The following is a 14077-nucleotide window of genomic DNA, read 5'->3' on the forward strand; positions in this document are numbered from 1 at the left end:
ATGAAAAAGGTTTTAGCAGATTTAGGGCTTTGCGTATCTGTTTACGACATTAAATCAGTAGAAGGAGGCTTTGTTTTACCCGGTGATGGTGCTGCCACCTATAAGGTATTTTCTTATTACCCATCTTGTTTTCTCATCTCTCTCCTTTTAACCTTGTTGTGTTGTTAATTTTTGTTTTTTTTTTTACTTGTGATTGTAGGTAGTTTTTAGAATTGTTGTCTTTCGTCCATTTGTTGGTGAGGTCATTGCTGCAAAGTTCAAAGAGTCTGACGCCAATGGCTTGCGCTGTGAGTAGTACTATATAATTTACCAAAGAGTTCTAATGTTTGTGCACTCACTACATCCTGTTACATACTTATGATATCTCTATACTTGGCAGTAACACTTGGATTCTTTGAGGACATCTATGTGCCAGCTCCACTTATACCGGTACCCAACCGCTGTGAGCCTGACCCTGATATTTTTTCATTTTCTTATTATTATCTTTTTCTTTTTGATACACTGAGATCTTGTCTCCTAAAAAAAGGAAAAAGTTGCAAAACATTTTGTGTTGAGTGGTCATGTATTTCTTTATAATATTACTATTTTCTGATTTTTAAAAACGAAATTAATAAAAGTGGTCTGTATTTTCAAAATTTCAGTTTACTTTTGAAGTAAAAAAAAATAGCATTTAATAAAAAGGACTGACCCGTCAAGGAGATGGAGCAGAGCTTCCAAGTTATGAGCAGTAGAAAGATCAACGGTTGGTTTGAGGAACGGCGAGTTCTGATGATCTAACGGCAGCTTTTCGCCCACGTGGCAGTAACACCACGGCAACCCTCCCGCCAATTTCATTAGCGCGTGTGGCGCACGCTCGTTCAGGAACAGTCCCGGCGATTTCGCCACGACGTCGTGCTCGTTCACCACCCTCAGCACCTTTACTCCTAGTTTCTCGATCCTCTCCTTGAACCGAATGTTCCCGACTCGCGGTCCTCCGTACGTGAACACCGTCACCGGTATCACTTTTCCTTTCCTAGTTCTGTTCAGTCCCATCTCCGCCACGTCGTACCCGCTTAACACCGCCAATGCGCCGCCGAGGCTGTGTCCCGTCACGGTGATGCTCAGATCTTCTCCTTCCTCGTCTCCGTACCTCTCCACCAGCCTCTTCACTTCCGTCAGAACCTGCTCCCGCGCCGAGAATTTCGAGAACTTGCACGACGTGTCTTTGTCTGTGTAGAGATCGAGGAAACCGGATTCGACTTTAACGGCCGGGTCGGGACACCGGATTCCGTTTCCGGATACCGGTTTGAGGTAATCCTTGAGATCCGCTATCCACTCGAGCCGCGTGACGGTTCCTCTCCACGCGATCGCGATATCCCGGCGTCCGAGTCGGCCGTGCGTGGCTTCTTCGTCGTCGGAAACTGCCACGTATCCCATCCAGTTGGCGTTCTTGCTCCACACCTTGGACCATCTAGATTTCGAGAAGAAGTTGGGGAGGTTGATGTTCGACGTCGCGTAGAGATAACGCGCCACCTCGTAGCCGGAATCGAGTATCCCGAGCGATTCGAACAGGTGACGGCGCGTGAACCTGCAGCTCCCACAGTACCTTGAGAAAGGATCGAAGTCGAAGGCGTCGTAACAGGCCTGGGCCATTTCCCCGTACCTGATCAGCTCGGATCTAAGAACCGGGTCCATCGGATCCATTAGCCCGGCCCAATTATCTTCCCCTTGGATTTTCCGCCACGTGTTTTTCAAACTCTTCGATTCTTTAGCTTCTTCTCTGTCCCGCCGGCGAATACCCTCCGCCGTCGTCAGCTCAAAGTTTTCCTGCTCGAGCCTTGGAGAAATAGAAGCCTCCTCGTCGGTTTTCGACATTGCCCGCGGCCATGAACTCGCCGGAAAAGTAATACGAGTAGAGTGTGGTTTGAGGGAAAGAGAGTAGTGGGTTTTTTGGTTGATAAGATGAGGAAGACGAAGGTAGTGGGAGGGAACGGTCGCCATTATTGAAAGCTTGATGACTTTCAGTTTCAGAATTCAGAGTCGTAACAGAATTTAATTGCATTCTTTTTATATTCTAATATGTTAACAAAACAATAATAAAGAATCATGCTCATGCTGCATGCGTATATATCATTTTCATATAATATGTTGAAGTTAACATACAATAGTTTATTAGTATATATCATTCCACATCTATCTCTTCTCATTGCATTGCGTCATTCATCACAACCATCACTAGATTTATGCGAGTGTCCTTAGCCAACCAAGTATACCAAGAAGGCCAACATCAAGTACCCGTGATTTCTTCTCAATGCCTAAAAATCAAACGATGAAAGTGATTTTTTCTTATGCACATGGTTAGTTATCAACCAGTCTATTCCACATATTGTAAGAATATGGCTTTTCTCACCAATATCAGCAGCTACCCGATGAGCACACATTACTCCTGAGAATGCCACAGCTATTACTCCCTGACCAGGAAAGCAACTATCCCCCACACAGTATAGACCATCGATAGCCTATTATTAACCAAACCATTCTTTCATTAGTCAAACCATTCACCAGCAGAACTAACCAAATCCTGGTGTTATCTATCTATCTATCTTTCTTTGGCTTACCGTTGTATTGAACGGCATGCCTAATAAACCTTTTGGGGTTCCTCTAGGCATTGGCCCATAAGTTCCCTTATCCCTAGCAAGATATCGTCTGTGTGTTCTTGGTGTTCCCACCTGCCTCATAAAACTTTTAGATATACAAGCTAAATACGTAAATACGGTATATGCTTGCTCTCATGCACCTCAGATACAGGTGTCTCATATCATGCGGACCTACTATTACAATGTCCATGGCAAATCGTAGGGGGGAAAAAGAGCCTAACCTCCTTAAACGTAATAGATGAACTGAGCCCTGGAAACAGTTTTTTCTCTAGCCTCTGTATTATTTCAGCAGCCACTTCTTCCTTTTTCGCTTCATACTCTTTTGGAGGGAGTCCCTAGTACCGAAATTGAATGAAATAAGTAAATAAAAAATGGGCATAGCTACACCCATTCTAGAAGATACTTATGCTGAGAGAAATTGCAATTAAAACAAATAGCTCCACGAAGATATATATAGAATTCATGCTTTGTCTCGCTCGTCTTAGATCAGCCTCACCTCCCAATCCTCAATTGAGGAAGTTGTAAATATGTGAAGTATATGTCGACCATCTGGAGCCAAAGATGGATCAAGAATGGTTGGAATGCTGAGGAAAATACTACCATAAGGCTCCTCCAGATTCTTCCAGTTGTCCTACATACGAAACAAAAGAAACAAAGTTGCAATTGAATACTCCCAAGTCCAAACTCAGCCAAGGAAATAGATATTACTAGGAAACTAACAAACCTCAAGCACAAAATGATGGCAATCTGTATCTGGAGGGAGAACCTCTGCTTTAACACCCATGTGGATTGAAAGAAATGATGGAGCCTTGACATAGACTTTCTGGAAATTTTCTTCTTCTTTCGGAAGCTTTTCTCCTTTTAAAAGTTTCCCTACAGCAACGACAATAAAACTTTAAGTATTCTTACAACAGAACACTCATGTTTGACAGTTTCAATAAGCCATTCTTTCTCTTACCAAATGTATCCCATCTTGTAGCATTTGAAATTATTGTTTTGGCGAAAAATTCTCTTCCATCTGCTAGCCTAACACCGACCTGAAATTTCAGGTCCAGCAAAAATAAATTTCATAACCAAAAAGGAATGTAAAAGGTTTAAGGAAAAATATAACTTAAGATTCATACGGACTTACAGCCTTTCCATCATCAAGTATTATGCTTTTTACATTGGCCTTGTAGAGTATATCACTTCCGTGATCAACAAGTCCTTCTGCCAAAGACTTGGCAATCCCACCAACGCCACCAACCGGGTAGTTAATTCCTCCATAGTGCCTGTCACATAAAACCTGTCCTTGAACATGTAAGGAACGAAAAGAACAGAAAGGGAAACACGAGTAGACACCTAAAGCCAAAAAAGACTCCTACCATACTTGCATTGATCATCGGCGTCTGTAGAGCATTNTTACCAAAGAGTTCTAATGTTTGTGCACTCACTACATCCTGTTACATACTTATGATATCTCTATACTTGGCAGTAACACTTGGATTCTTTGAGGACATCTATGTGCCAGCTCCACTTATACCGGTACCCAACCGCTGTGAGCCTGACCCTGATATTTTTTCATTTTCTTATTATTATCTTTTTCTTTTTGATACACTGAGATCTTGTCTCCTAAAAAAAGGAAAAAGTTGCAAAACATTTTGTGTTGAGTGGTCATGTATTTCTTTATAATATTACTATTTTCTGATTTTTAAAAACGAAATTAATAAAAGTGGTCTGTATTTTCAAAATTTCAGTTTACTTTTGAAGTAAAAAAAAATAGCATTTAATAAAAAGGACTGACCCGTCAAGGAGATGGAGCAGAGCTTCCAAGTTATGAGCAGTAGAAAGATCAACGGTTGGTTTGAGGAACGGCGAGTTCTGATGATCTAACGGCAGCTTTTCGCCCACGTGGCAGTAACACCACGGCAACCCTCCCGCCAATTTCATTAGCGCGTGTGGCGCACGCTCGTTCAGGAACAGTCCCGGCGATTTCGCCACGACGTCGTGCTCGTTCACCACCCTCAGCACCTTTACTCCTAGTTTCTCGATCCTCTCCTTGAACCGAATGTTCCCGACTCGCGGTCCTCCGTACGTGAACACCGTCACCGGTATCACTTTTCCTTTCCTAGTTCTGTTCAGTCCCATCTCCGCCACGTCGTACCCGCTTAACACCGCCAATGCGCCGCCGAGGCTGTGTCCCGTCACGGTGATGCTCAGATCTTCTCCTTCCTCGTCTCCGTACCTCTCCACCAGCCTCTTCACTTCCGTCAGAACCTGCTCCCGCGCCGAGAATTTCGAGAACTTGCACGACGTGTCTTTGTCTGTGTAGAGATCGAGGAAACCGGATTCGACTTTAACGGCCGGGTCGGGACACCGGATTCCGTTTCCGGATACCGGTTTGAGGTAATCCTTGAGATCCGCTATCCACTCGAGCCGCGTGACGGTTCCTCTCCACGCGATCGCGATATCCCGGCGTCCGAGTCGGCCGTGCGTGGCTTCTTCGTCGTCGGAAACTGCCACGTATCCCATCCAGTTGGCGTTCTTGCTCCACACCTTGGACCATCTAGATTTCGAGAAGAAGTTGGGGAGGTTGATGTTCGACGTCGCGTAGAGATAACGCGCCACCTCGTAGCCGGAATCGAGTATCCCGAGCGATTCGAACAGGTGACGGCGCGTGAACCTGCAGCTCCCACAGTACCTTGAGAAAGGATCGAAGTCGAAGGCGTCGTAACAGGCCTGGGCCATTTCCCCGTACCTGATCAGCTCGGATCTAAGAACCGGGTCCATCGGATCCATTAGCCCGGCCCAATTATCTTCCCCTTGGATTTTCCGCCACGTGTTTTTCAAACTCTTCGATTCTTTAGCTTCTTCTCTGTCCCGCCGGCGAATACCCTCCGCCGTCGTCAGCTCAAAGTTTTCCTGCTCGAGCCTTGGAGAAATAGAAGCCTCCTCGTCGGTTTTCGACATTGCCCGCGGCCATGAACTCGCCGGAAAAGTAATACGAGTAGAGTGTGGTTTGAGGGAAAGAGAGTAGTGGGTTTTTTGGTTGATAAGATGAGGAAGACGAAGGTAGTGGGAGGGAACGGTCGCCATTATTGAAAGCTTGATGACTTTCAGTTTCAGAATTCAGAGTCGTAACAGAATTTAATTGCATTCTTTTTATATTCTAATATGTTAACAAAACAATAATAAAGAATCATGCTCATGCTGCATGCGTATATATCATTTTCATATAATATGTTGAAGTTAACATACAATAGTTTATTAGTATATATCATTCCACATCTATCTCTTCTCATTGCATTGCGTCATTCATCACAACCATCACTAGATTTATGCGAGTGTCCTTAGCCAACCAAGTATACCAAGAAGGCCAACATCAAGTACCCGTGATTTCTTCTCAATGCCTAAAAATCAAACGATGAAAGTGATTTTTTCTTATGCACATGGTTAGTTATCAACCAGTCTATTCCACATATTGTAAGAATATGGCTTTTCTCACCAATATCAGCAGCTACCCGATGAGCACACATTACTCCTGAGAATGCCACAGCTATTACTCCCTGACCAGGAAAGCAACTATCCCCCACACAGTATAGACCATCGATAGCCTATTATTAACCAAACCATTCTTTCATTAGTCAAACCATTCACCAGCAGAACTAACCAAATCCTGGTGTTATCTATCTATCTATCTTTCTTTGGCTTACCGTTGTATTGAACGGCATGCCTAATAAACCTTTTGGGGTTCCTCTAGGCATTGGCCCATAAGTTCCCTTATCCCTAGCAAGATATCGTCTGTGTGTTCTTGGTGTTCCCACCTGCCTCATAAAACTTTTAGATATACAAGCTAAATACGTAAATACGGTATATGCTTGCTCTCATGCACCTCAGATACAGGTGTCTCATATCATGCGGACCTACTATTACAATGTCCATGGCAAATCGTAGGGGGGAAAAAGAGCCTAACCTCCTTAAACGTAATAGATGAACTGAGCCCTGGAAACAGTTTTTTCTCTAGCCTCTGTATTATTTCAGCAGCCACTTCTTCCTTTTTCGCTTCATACTCTTTTGGAGGGAGTCCCTAGTACCGAAATTGAATGAAATAAGTAAATAAAAAATGGGCATAGCTACACCCATTCTAGAAGATACTTATGCTGAGAGAAATTGCAATTAAAACAAATAGCTCCACGAAGATATATATAGAATTCATGCTTTGTCTCGCTCGTCTTAGATCAGCCTCACCTCCCAATCCTCAATTGAGGAAGTTGTAAATATGTGAAGTATATGTCGACCATCTGGAGCCAAAGATGGATCAAGAATGGTTGGAATGCTGAGGAAAATACTACCATAAGGCTCCTCCAGATTCTTCCAGTTGTCCTACATACGAAACAAAAGAAACAAAGTTGCAATTGAATACTCCCAAGTCCAAACTCAGCCAAGGAAATAGATATTACTAGGAAACTAACAAACCTCAAGCACAAAATGATGGCAATCTGTATCTGGAGGGAGAACCTCTGCTTTAACACCCATGTGGATTGAAAGAAATGATGGAGCCTTGACATAGACTTTCTGGAAATTTTCTTCTTCTTTCGGAAGCTTTTCTCCTTTTAAAAGTTTCCCTACAGCAACGACAATAAAACTTTAAGTATTCTTACAACAGAACACTCATGTTTGACAGTTTCAATAAGCCATTCTTTCTCTTACCAAATGTATCCCATCTTGTAGCATTTGAAATTATTGTTTTGGCGAAAAATTCTCTTCCATCTGCTAGCCTAACACCGACCTGAAATTTCAGGTCCAGCAAAAATAAATTTCATAACCAAAAAGGAATGTAAAAGGTTTAAGGAAAAATATAACTTAAGATTCATACGGACTTACAGCCTTTCCATCATCAAGTATTATGCTTTTTACATTGGCCTTGTAGAGTATATCACTTCCGTGATCAACAAGTCCTTCTGCCAAAGACTTGGCAATCCCACCAACGCCACCAACCGGGTAGTTAATTCCTCCATAGTGCCTGTCACATAAAACCTGTCCTTGAACATGTAAGGAACGAAAAGAACAGAAAAGGGAAACACGAGTAGACACCTAGAGCCAAAAAAGACTCCTACCATACTTGCATTGATCATCGGCGTCTGTAGAGCATTGACTGTACTCACAATGAAACACTGCAGGCAAAATATGAAGGGTTATAAAATTTGGATAAAGAAATTGCGTAGATTTAGAAAAGAAAATGTTTGTTAATCACCTCCGCATCAATGAAAGACAATAACTGAGGATCCTTTATGTACTTCCGAGCTATAGCCCCAGCATTTTGAGGCAAGTAAGAAGCTATACAAACACAGAGAATAACATAACAAGATTCATGTCAGTAGTATTTACTGCGTGTATCAGTGCAGACGTATATAAACACACGCAGTAATCAATTAATACACACACACACACACATCAAACATGATTTAGGAGTCCAAATTATTTTCATNGCCATTAAGTCAGTGCTTCAGAATCTCTTCTTGGACAAGGTTTTTTTTTGCTCATTGCTCCTTTTCTTATTTCCATTGTCTGCTTATTTACACACACAGACAGTGGCTAATTTTATCAAAATTTTGTAATGAAAAAGGTTTTAGCAGATTTAGGGCTTTGCGTATCTGTTTACGACATTAAATCAGTAGAAGGAGGCTTTGTTTTACCCGGTGATGGTGCTGCCACCTATAAGGTATTTTCTTATTACCCATCTTGTTTTCTCATCTCTCTCCTTTTAACCTTGTTGTGTTGTTAATTTTTGTTTTTTTTTTTACTTGTGATTGTAGGTAGTTTTTAGAATTGTTGTCTTTCGTCCATTTGTTGGTGAGGTCATTGCTGCAAAGTTCAAAGAGTCTGACGCCAATGGCTTGCGCTGTGAGTAGTACTATATAATTTACCAAAGAGTTCTAATGTTTGTGCACTCACTACATCCTGTTACATACTTATGATATCTCTATACTTGGCAGTAACACTTGGATTCTTTGAGGACATCTATGTGCCAGCTCCACTTATACCGGTACCCAACCGCTGTGAGCCTGACCCTGATATTTTTTCATTTTCTTATTATTATCTTTTTCTTTTTGATACACTGAGATCTTGTCTCCTAAAAAAAGGAAAAAGTTGCAAAACATTTTGTGTTGAGTGGTCATGTATTTCTTTATAATATTACTATTTTCTGATTTTTAAAAACGAAATTAATAAAAGTGGTCTGTATTTTCAAAATTTCAGTTTACTTTTGAAGTAAAAAAAAATAGCATTTAATAAAAAGGACTGACCCGTCAAGGAGATGGAGCAGAGCTTCCAAGTTATGAGCAGTAGAAAGATCAACGGTTGGTTTGAGGAACGGCGAGTTCTGATGATCTAACGGCAGCTTTTCGCCCACGTGGCAGTAACACCACGGCAACCCTCCCGCCAATTTCATTAGCGCGTGTGGCGCACGCTCGTTCAGGAACAGTCCCGGCGATTTCGCCACGACGTCGTGCTCGTTCACCACCCTCAGCACCTTTACTCCTAGTTTCTCGATCCTCTCCTTGAACCGAATGTTCCCGACTCGCGGTCCTCCGTACGTGAACACCGTCACCGGTATCACTTTTCCTTTCCTAGTTCTGTTCAGTCCCATCTCCGCCACGTCGTACCCGCTTAACACCGCCAATGCGCCGCCGAGGCTGTGTCCCGTCACGGTGATGCTCAGATCTTCTCCTTCCTCGTCTCCGTACCTCTCCACCAGCCTCTTCACTTCCGTCAGAACCTGCTCCCGCGCCGAGAATTTCGAGAACTTGCACGACGTGTCTTTGTCTGTGTAGAGATCGAGGAAACCGGATTCGACTTTAACGGCCGGGTCGGGACACCGGATTCCGTTTCCGGATACCGGTTTGAGGTAATCCTTGAGATCCGCTATCCACTCGAGCCGCGTGACGGTTCCTCTCCACGCGATCGCGATATCCCGGCGTCCGAGTCGGCCGTGCGTGGCTTCTTCGTCGTCGGAAACTGCCACGTATCCCATCCAGTTGGCGTTCTTGCTCCACACCTTGGACCATCTAGATTTCGAGAAGAAGTTGGGGAGGTTGATGTTCGACGTCGCGTAGAGATAACGCGCCACCTCGTAGCCGGAATCGAGTATCCCGAGCGATTCGAACAGGTGACGGCGCGTGAACCTGCAGCTCCCACAGTACCTTGAGAAAGGATCGAAGTCGAAGGCGTCGTAACAGGCCTGGGCCATTTCCCCGTACCTGATCAGCTCGGATCTAAGAACCGGGTCCATCGGATCCATTAGCCCGGCCCAATTATCTTCCCCTTGGATTTTCCGCCACGTGTTTTTCAAACTCTTCGATTCTTTAGCTTCTTCTCTGTCCCGCCGGCGAATACCCTCCGCCGTCGTCAGCTCAAAGTTTTCCTGCTCGAGCCTTGGAGAAATAGAAGCCTCCTCGTCGGTTTTCGACATTGCCCGCGGCCATGAACTCGCCGGAAAAGTAATACGAGTAGAGTGTGGTTTGAGGGAAAGAGAGTAGTGGGTTTTTTGGTTGATAAGATGAGGAAGACGAAGGTAGTGGGAGGGAACGGTCGCCATTATTGAAAGCTTGATGACTTTCAGTTTCAGAATTCAGAGTCGTAACAGAATTTAATTGCATTCTTTTTATATTCTAATATGTTAACAAAACAATAATAAAGAATCATGCTCATGCTGCATGCGTATATATCATTTTCATATAATATGTTGAAGTTAACATACAATAGTTTATTAGTATATATCATTCCACATCTATCTCTTCTCATTGCATTGCGTCATTCATCACAACCATCACTAGATTTATGCGAGTGTCCTTAGCCAACCAAGTATACCAAGAAGGCCAACATCAAGTACCCGTGATTTCTTCTCAATGCCTAAAAATCAAACGATGAAAGTGATTTTTTCTTATGCACATGGTTAGTTATCAACCAGTCTATTCCACATATTGTAAGAATATGGCTTTTCTCACCAATATCAGCAGCTACCCGATGAGCACACATTACTCCTGAGAATGCCACAGCTATTACTCCCTGACCAGGAAAGCAACTATCCCCCACACAGTATAGACCATCGATAGCCTATTATTAACCAAACCATTCTTTCATTAGTCAAACCATTCACCAGCAGAACTAACCAAATCCTGGTGTTATCTATCTATCTATCTTTCTTTGGCTTACCGTTGTATTGAACGGCATGCCTAATAAACCTTTTGGGGTTCCTCTAGGCATTGGCCCATAAGTTCCCTTATCCCTAGCAAGATATCGTCTGTGTGTTCTTGGTGTTCCCACCTGCCTCATAAAACTTTTAGATATACAAGCTAAATACGTAAATACGGTATATGCTTGCTCTCATGCACCTCAGATACAGGTGTCTCATATCATGCGGACCTACTATTACAATGTCCATGGCAAATCGTAGGGGGGAAAAAGAGCCTAACCTCCTTAAACGTAATAGATGAACTGAGCCCTGGAAACAGTTTTTTCTCTAGCCTCTGTATTATTTCAGCAGCCACTTCTTCCTTTTTCGCTTCATACTCTTTTGGAGGGAGTCCCTAGTACCGAAATTGAATGAAATAAGTAAATAAAAAATGGGCATAGCTACACCCATTCTAGAAGATACTTATGCTGAGAGAAATTGCAATTAAAACAAATAGCTCCACGAAGATATATATAGAATTCATGCTTTGTCTCGCTCGTCTTAGATCAGCCTCACCTCCCAATCCTCAATTGAGGAAGTTGTAAATATGTGAAGTATATGTCGACCATCTGGAGCCAAAGATGGATCAAGAATGGTTGGAATGCTGAGGAAAATACTACCATAAGGCTCCTCCAGATTCTTCCAGTTGTCCTACATACGAAACAAAAGAAACAAAGTTGCAATTGAATACTCCCAAGTCCAAACTCAGCCAAGGAAATAGATATTACTAGGAAACTAACAAACCTCAAGCACAAAATGATGGCAATCTGTATCTGGAGGGAGAACCTCTGCTTTAACACCCATGTGGATTGAAAGAAATGATGGAGCCTTGACATAGACTTTCTGGAAATTTTCTTCTTCTTTCGGAAGCTTTTCTCCTTTTAAAAGTTTCCCTACAGCAACGACAATAAAACTTTAAGTATTCTTACAACAGAACACTCATGTTTGACAGTTTCAATAAGCCATTCTTTCTCTTACCAAATGTATCCCATCTTGTAGCATTTGAAATTATTGTTTTGGCGAAAAATTCTCTTCCATCTGCTAGCCTAACACCGACCTGAAATTTCAGGTCCAGCAAAAATAAATTTCATAACCAAAAAGGAATGTAAAAGGTTTAAGGAAAAATATAACTTAAGATTCATACGGACTTACAGCCTTTCCATCATCAAGTATTATGCTTTTTACATTGGCCTTGTAGAGTATATCACTTCCGTGATCAACAAGTCCTTCTGCCAAAGACTTGGCAATCCCACCAACGCCACCAACCGGGTAGTTAATTCCTCCATAGTGCCTGTCACATAAAACCTGTCCTTGAACATGTAAGGAACGAAAAGAACAGAAAAGGGAAACACGAGTAGACACCTAGAGCCAAAAAAGACTCCTACCATACTTGCATTGATCATCGGCGTCTGTAGAGCATTGACTGTACTCACAATGAAACACTGCAGGCAAAATATGAAGGGTTATAAAATTTGGATAAAGAAATTGCGTAGATTTAGAAAAGAAAATGTTTGTTAATCACCTCCGCATCAATGAAAGACAATAACTGAGGATCCTTTATGTACTTCCGAGCTATAGCCCCAGCATTTTGAGGCAAGTAAGAAGCTATACAAACACAGAGAATAACATAACAAGATTCATGTCAGTAGTATTTACTGCGTGTATCAGTGCAGACGTATATAAACACACGCAGTAATCAATTAATACACACACACACACACATCAAACATGATTTAGGAGTCCAAATTATTTTCATAAGATTTACCGAGTGTCAAGCATTCAAGCGGTTTCTGAAAGAACTGTCCAAAAAGGTAGATAGGCTCTTCTAGTGACTTTAATTCCAGAGAGTTCAATGAGTTGAAGATCTGTTCAAGTTGCAAATTATATGAATATATAAAGCACAACACTCGTAAACGAAGTTCAAAATTATATAAAAAAAAAACATGAGAGACCTTCCAGCAGTCGCCATAGAAACCAAGGATCCCTTCCTTTTCGTGGGGAAACTTGCTGGTAAGTTCAGTGATGAAATCATCGTATTCTCTATGAATCCTAACTGAAAGATCATCATTGGGAAGATGGAAATGGACAGTGGTAGGATCAGGTATAACCTCCATCTTACGGCCAACAGCCTTCAACGCCTGAGTTATCAAGTTAAGATTCCCCTGTTCCCTTCAATCAAAATTAAAGCCAAATTACTCCTCCTGAAATTGATAATGATAATAATAAGATGAAGAGAGATTGGTAAGAAAGCAACCTTATCGCTGAAACCAAACATGACAGAAGAGCCAACATCAAATGTATACCCATCTCTTTCGTAATAGCCAGAGCTCCCACCAGGAATCAAATACTTCTCCAGAACTAAAACCTTAGCTTCTTTGACAGCTAGCTGAGTGGCAGCGACCAGTCCTCCAATCCCAGAGCCGATGACAATGGCGTCGTACACACTCTCTCTCGTACTTGTTTCGTCTCTCTTCGTCCCTTCAACCGCAATTGAAGAAGAAGAAGAAGAAACGGATTTCACCATAACCATAGGTGATTTCTTCATCTTCTTCTTCCGATTCTCAAAAAATCGAACATGAAACCCTAAATTGGAAGAAGAACCCAGCTTATTCGAGGTCTTCAACGGAGAGAAGAAGAACAAGGAACTAGGATGAGCACGCTCTACGGGATTTTGAAAACACAAATTCATGCTGCTAGCTAAAGTTCGTCGTCGTCTTCACTGGATTGGGGATGTAAAACTTGGATATTCCCAAAACCATCCAATATCATCAATTCATGAGAGGACTAATCAAATTAGCAGCGAGAGATTAGGCAAAAGGTTTAATCCAAATTTGGAGATTTATTATTTCATAAAAAAAAAAAAAAAAAACAAATGGTAGGTAAATGCGAAGTTGTACGGATGAGACTATACAAATCGTAGCCGTTAATCTGATACGAGTGGGGATTGGATCCTTATTGGGCCTGACAATTGAAGAAGAGGTTCGGGAGCCCATGACTTCTATTTCAGCTAAATTACGCTTTATGCCATTGTCTCTTACTTTTGTATTTAGGTTCCTTTGTGTTCTAGAAAACAATCTATCAAATAAATAATCAACAAACAATTTCTAATCTCTTTCTTCTACTTCTCTCTATCTCTAATCTCTTCTCTTATCTTCTATCTTCACTCTAAATCCTCTATCTTCTCTCTAATCTTCTATCTTCTCTTCTCTTAATCAATTCTGGTTACTTT

General features: G+C 42.1%; 7 protein-coding genes across 9 annotated transcripts in view; 1 reads left to right on the forward strand and 6 right to left on the reverse strand.

Annotated features, from left to right (window-relative positions):
* LOC104778505 (DNA-directed RNA polymerase III subunit RPC8-like) overlaps positions 1–599 on the forward strand; it is a 2159-nt gene extending 1560 nt beyond the window's left edge. The window contains exon 5 of one of the 2 annotated variants that reach the window (XM_019243326.1): positions 380–599. In XM_019243326.1, the coding sequence (XP_019098871.1) occupies positions 380–576 (197 nt within the window). In that variant the 3' untranslated portion in view covers positions 577–599. The remainder of the gene's footprint in view (positions 1–379) is intronic. The other variant, XM_019243325.1, reaches the window with a different exon arrangement.
* On the reverse strand, positions 353–2006 carry LOC104764736 (phospholipase A1-Igamma1, chloroplastic-like). Its single transcript, XM_010488338.1, has 2 exons — positions 689–2006; positions 353–516 (listed from the first exon to the last, which is right to left on the reverse strand). The coding sequence occupies exons 1-2, from the start codon at positions 1978–1980 to the stop codon at positions 480–482; spliced, it is 1329 nt and encodes a 442-aa protein (XP_010486640.1). The 5' UTR covers positions 1981–2006; the 3' UTR covers positions 353–479.
* On the reverse strand, positions 2074–4200 carry LOC104764727 (prolycopene isomerase, chloroplastic-like). The gene is made up of 10 exons (XM_019239505.1): positions 4159–4200; positions 4001–4075; positions 3769–3921; positions 3595–3673; positions 3361–3509; positions 3133–3267; positions 2858–2971; positions 2598–2708; positions 2390–2498; positions 2074–2294 (listed from the first exon to the last, which is right to left on the reverse strand). The coding sequence occupies exons 1-10, from the start codon at positions 4198–4200 to the stop codon at positions 2221–2223; spliced, it is 1041 nt and encodes a 346-aa protein (XP_019095050.1). The 3' UTR covers positions 2074–2220.
* On the reverse strand, positions 4084–5737 carry LOC104764761 (phospholipase A1-Igamma1, chloroplastic-like). The gene is made up of 2 exons (XM_010488361.1): positions 4420–5737; positions 4084–4247 (listed from the first exon to the last, which is right to left on the reverse strand). Exons 1-2 carry the CDS (start codon positions 5709–5711, stop codon positions 4211–4213), a joined length of 1329 nt encoding a protein of 442 aa, XP_010486663.1. The 5' UTR covers positions 5712–5737; the 3' UTR covers positions 4084–4210.
* On the reverse strand, positions 5805–7948 carry LOC104764772 (prolycopene isomerase, chloroplastic; the record flags this gene model as incomplete). Its single annotated transcript, XM_010488372.1, is given in 10 exon segments — positions 5805–6025; positions 6121–6229; positions 6329–6439; positions 6589–6702; positions 6864–6998; positions 7092–7240; positions 7326–7404; positions 7500–7652; positions 7733–7789; positions 7870–7948. Coding segments are annotated over 10 exon segments (1060 nt in total), but the record flags the coding sequence as incomplete, so codon positions are not given.
* On the reverse strand, positions 8585–10238 carry LOC104764833 (phospholipase A1-Igamma1, chloroplastic-like). The gene is made up of 2 exons (XM_010488438.2): positions 8921–10238; positions 8585–8748 (listed from the first exon to the last, which is right to left on the reverse strand). The coding sequence occupies exons 1-2, from the start codon at positions 10210–10212 to the stop codon at positions 8712–8714; spliced, it is 1329 nt and encodes a 442-aa protein (XP_010486740.1). The 5' UTR covers positions 10213–10238; the 3' UTR covers positions 8585–8711.
* LOC104764820 (prolycopene isomerase, chloroplastic-like) lies at positions 10306–13692 on the reverse strand. Of its 2 annotated transcripts, none has more exons than XM_010488428.2 (13): positions 13103–13692; positions 12801–13010; positions 12614–12713; positions 12371–12453; positions 12234–12290; positions 12001–12153; positions 11827–11905; positions 11593–11741; positions 11365–11499; positions 11090–11203; positions 10830–10940; positions 10622–10730; positions 10306–10526 (listed from the first exon to the last, which is right to left on the reverse strand). In XM_010488428.2, exons 1-13 carry the CDS (start codon positions 13535–13537, stop codon positions 10453–10455), a joined length of 1809 nt encoding a protein of 602 aa, XP_010486730.1. In that variant the 5' UTR covers positions 13538–13692; the 3' UTR covers positions 10306–10452. The 2 variants fall into 2 exon arrangements, with proteins under 2 accessions (XP_010486730.1, XP_019098869.1); XM_019243324.1 differs by having other exon boundaries at positions 12801–13017.

Source organism: Camelina sativa, chromosome 3, assembly GCF_000633955.1.
Source record: "Camelina sativa cultivar DH55 chromosome 3, Cs, whole genome shotgun sequence".
Taxonomy (NCBI): Eukaryota; Viridiplantae; Streptophyta; class Magnoliopsida; order Brassicales; family Brassicaceae; genus Camelina; species Camelina sativa.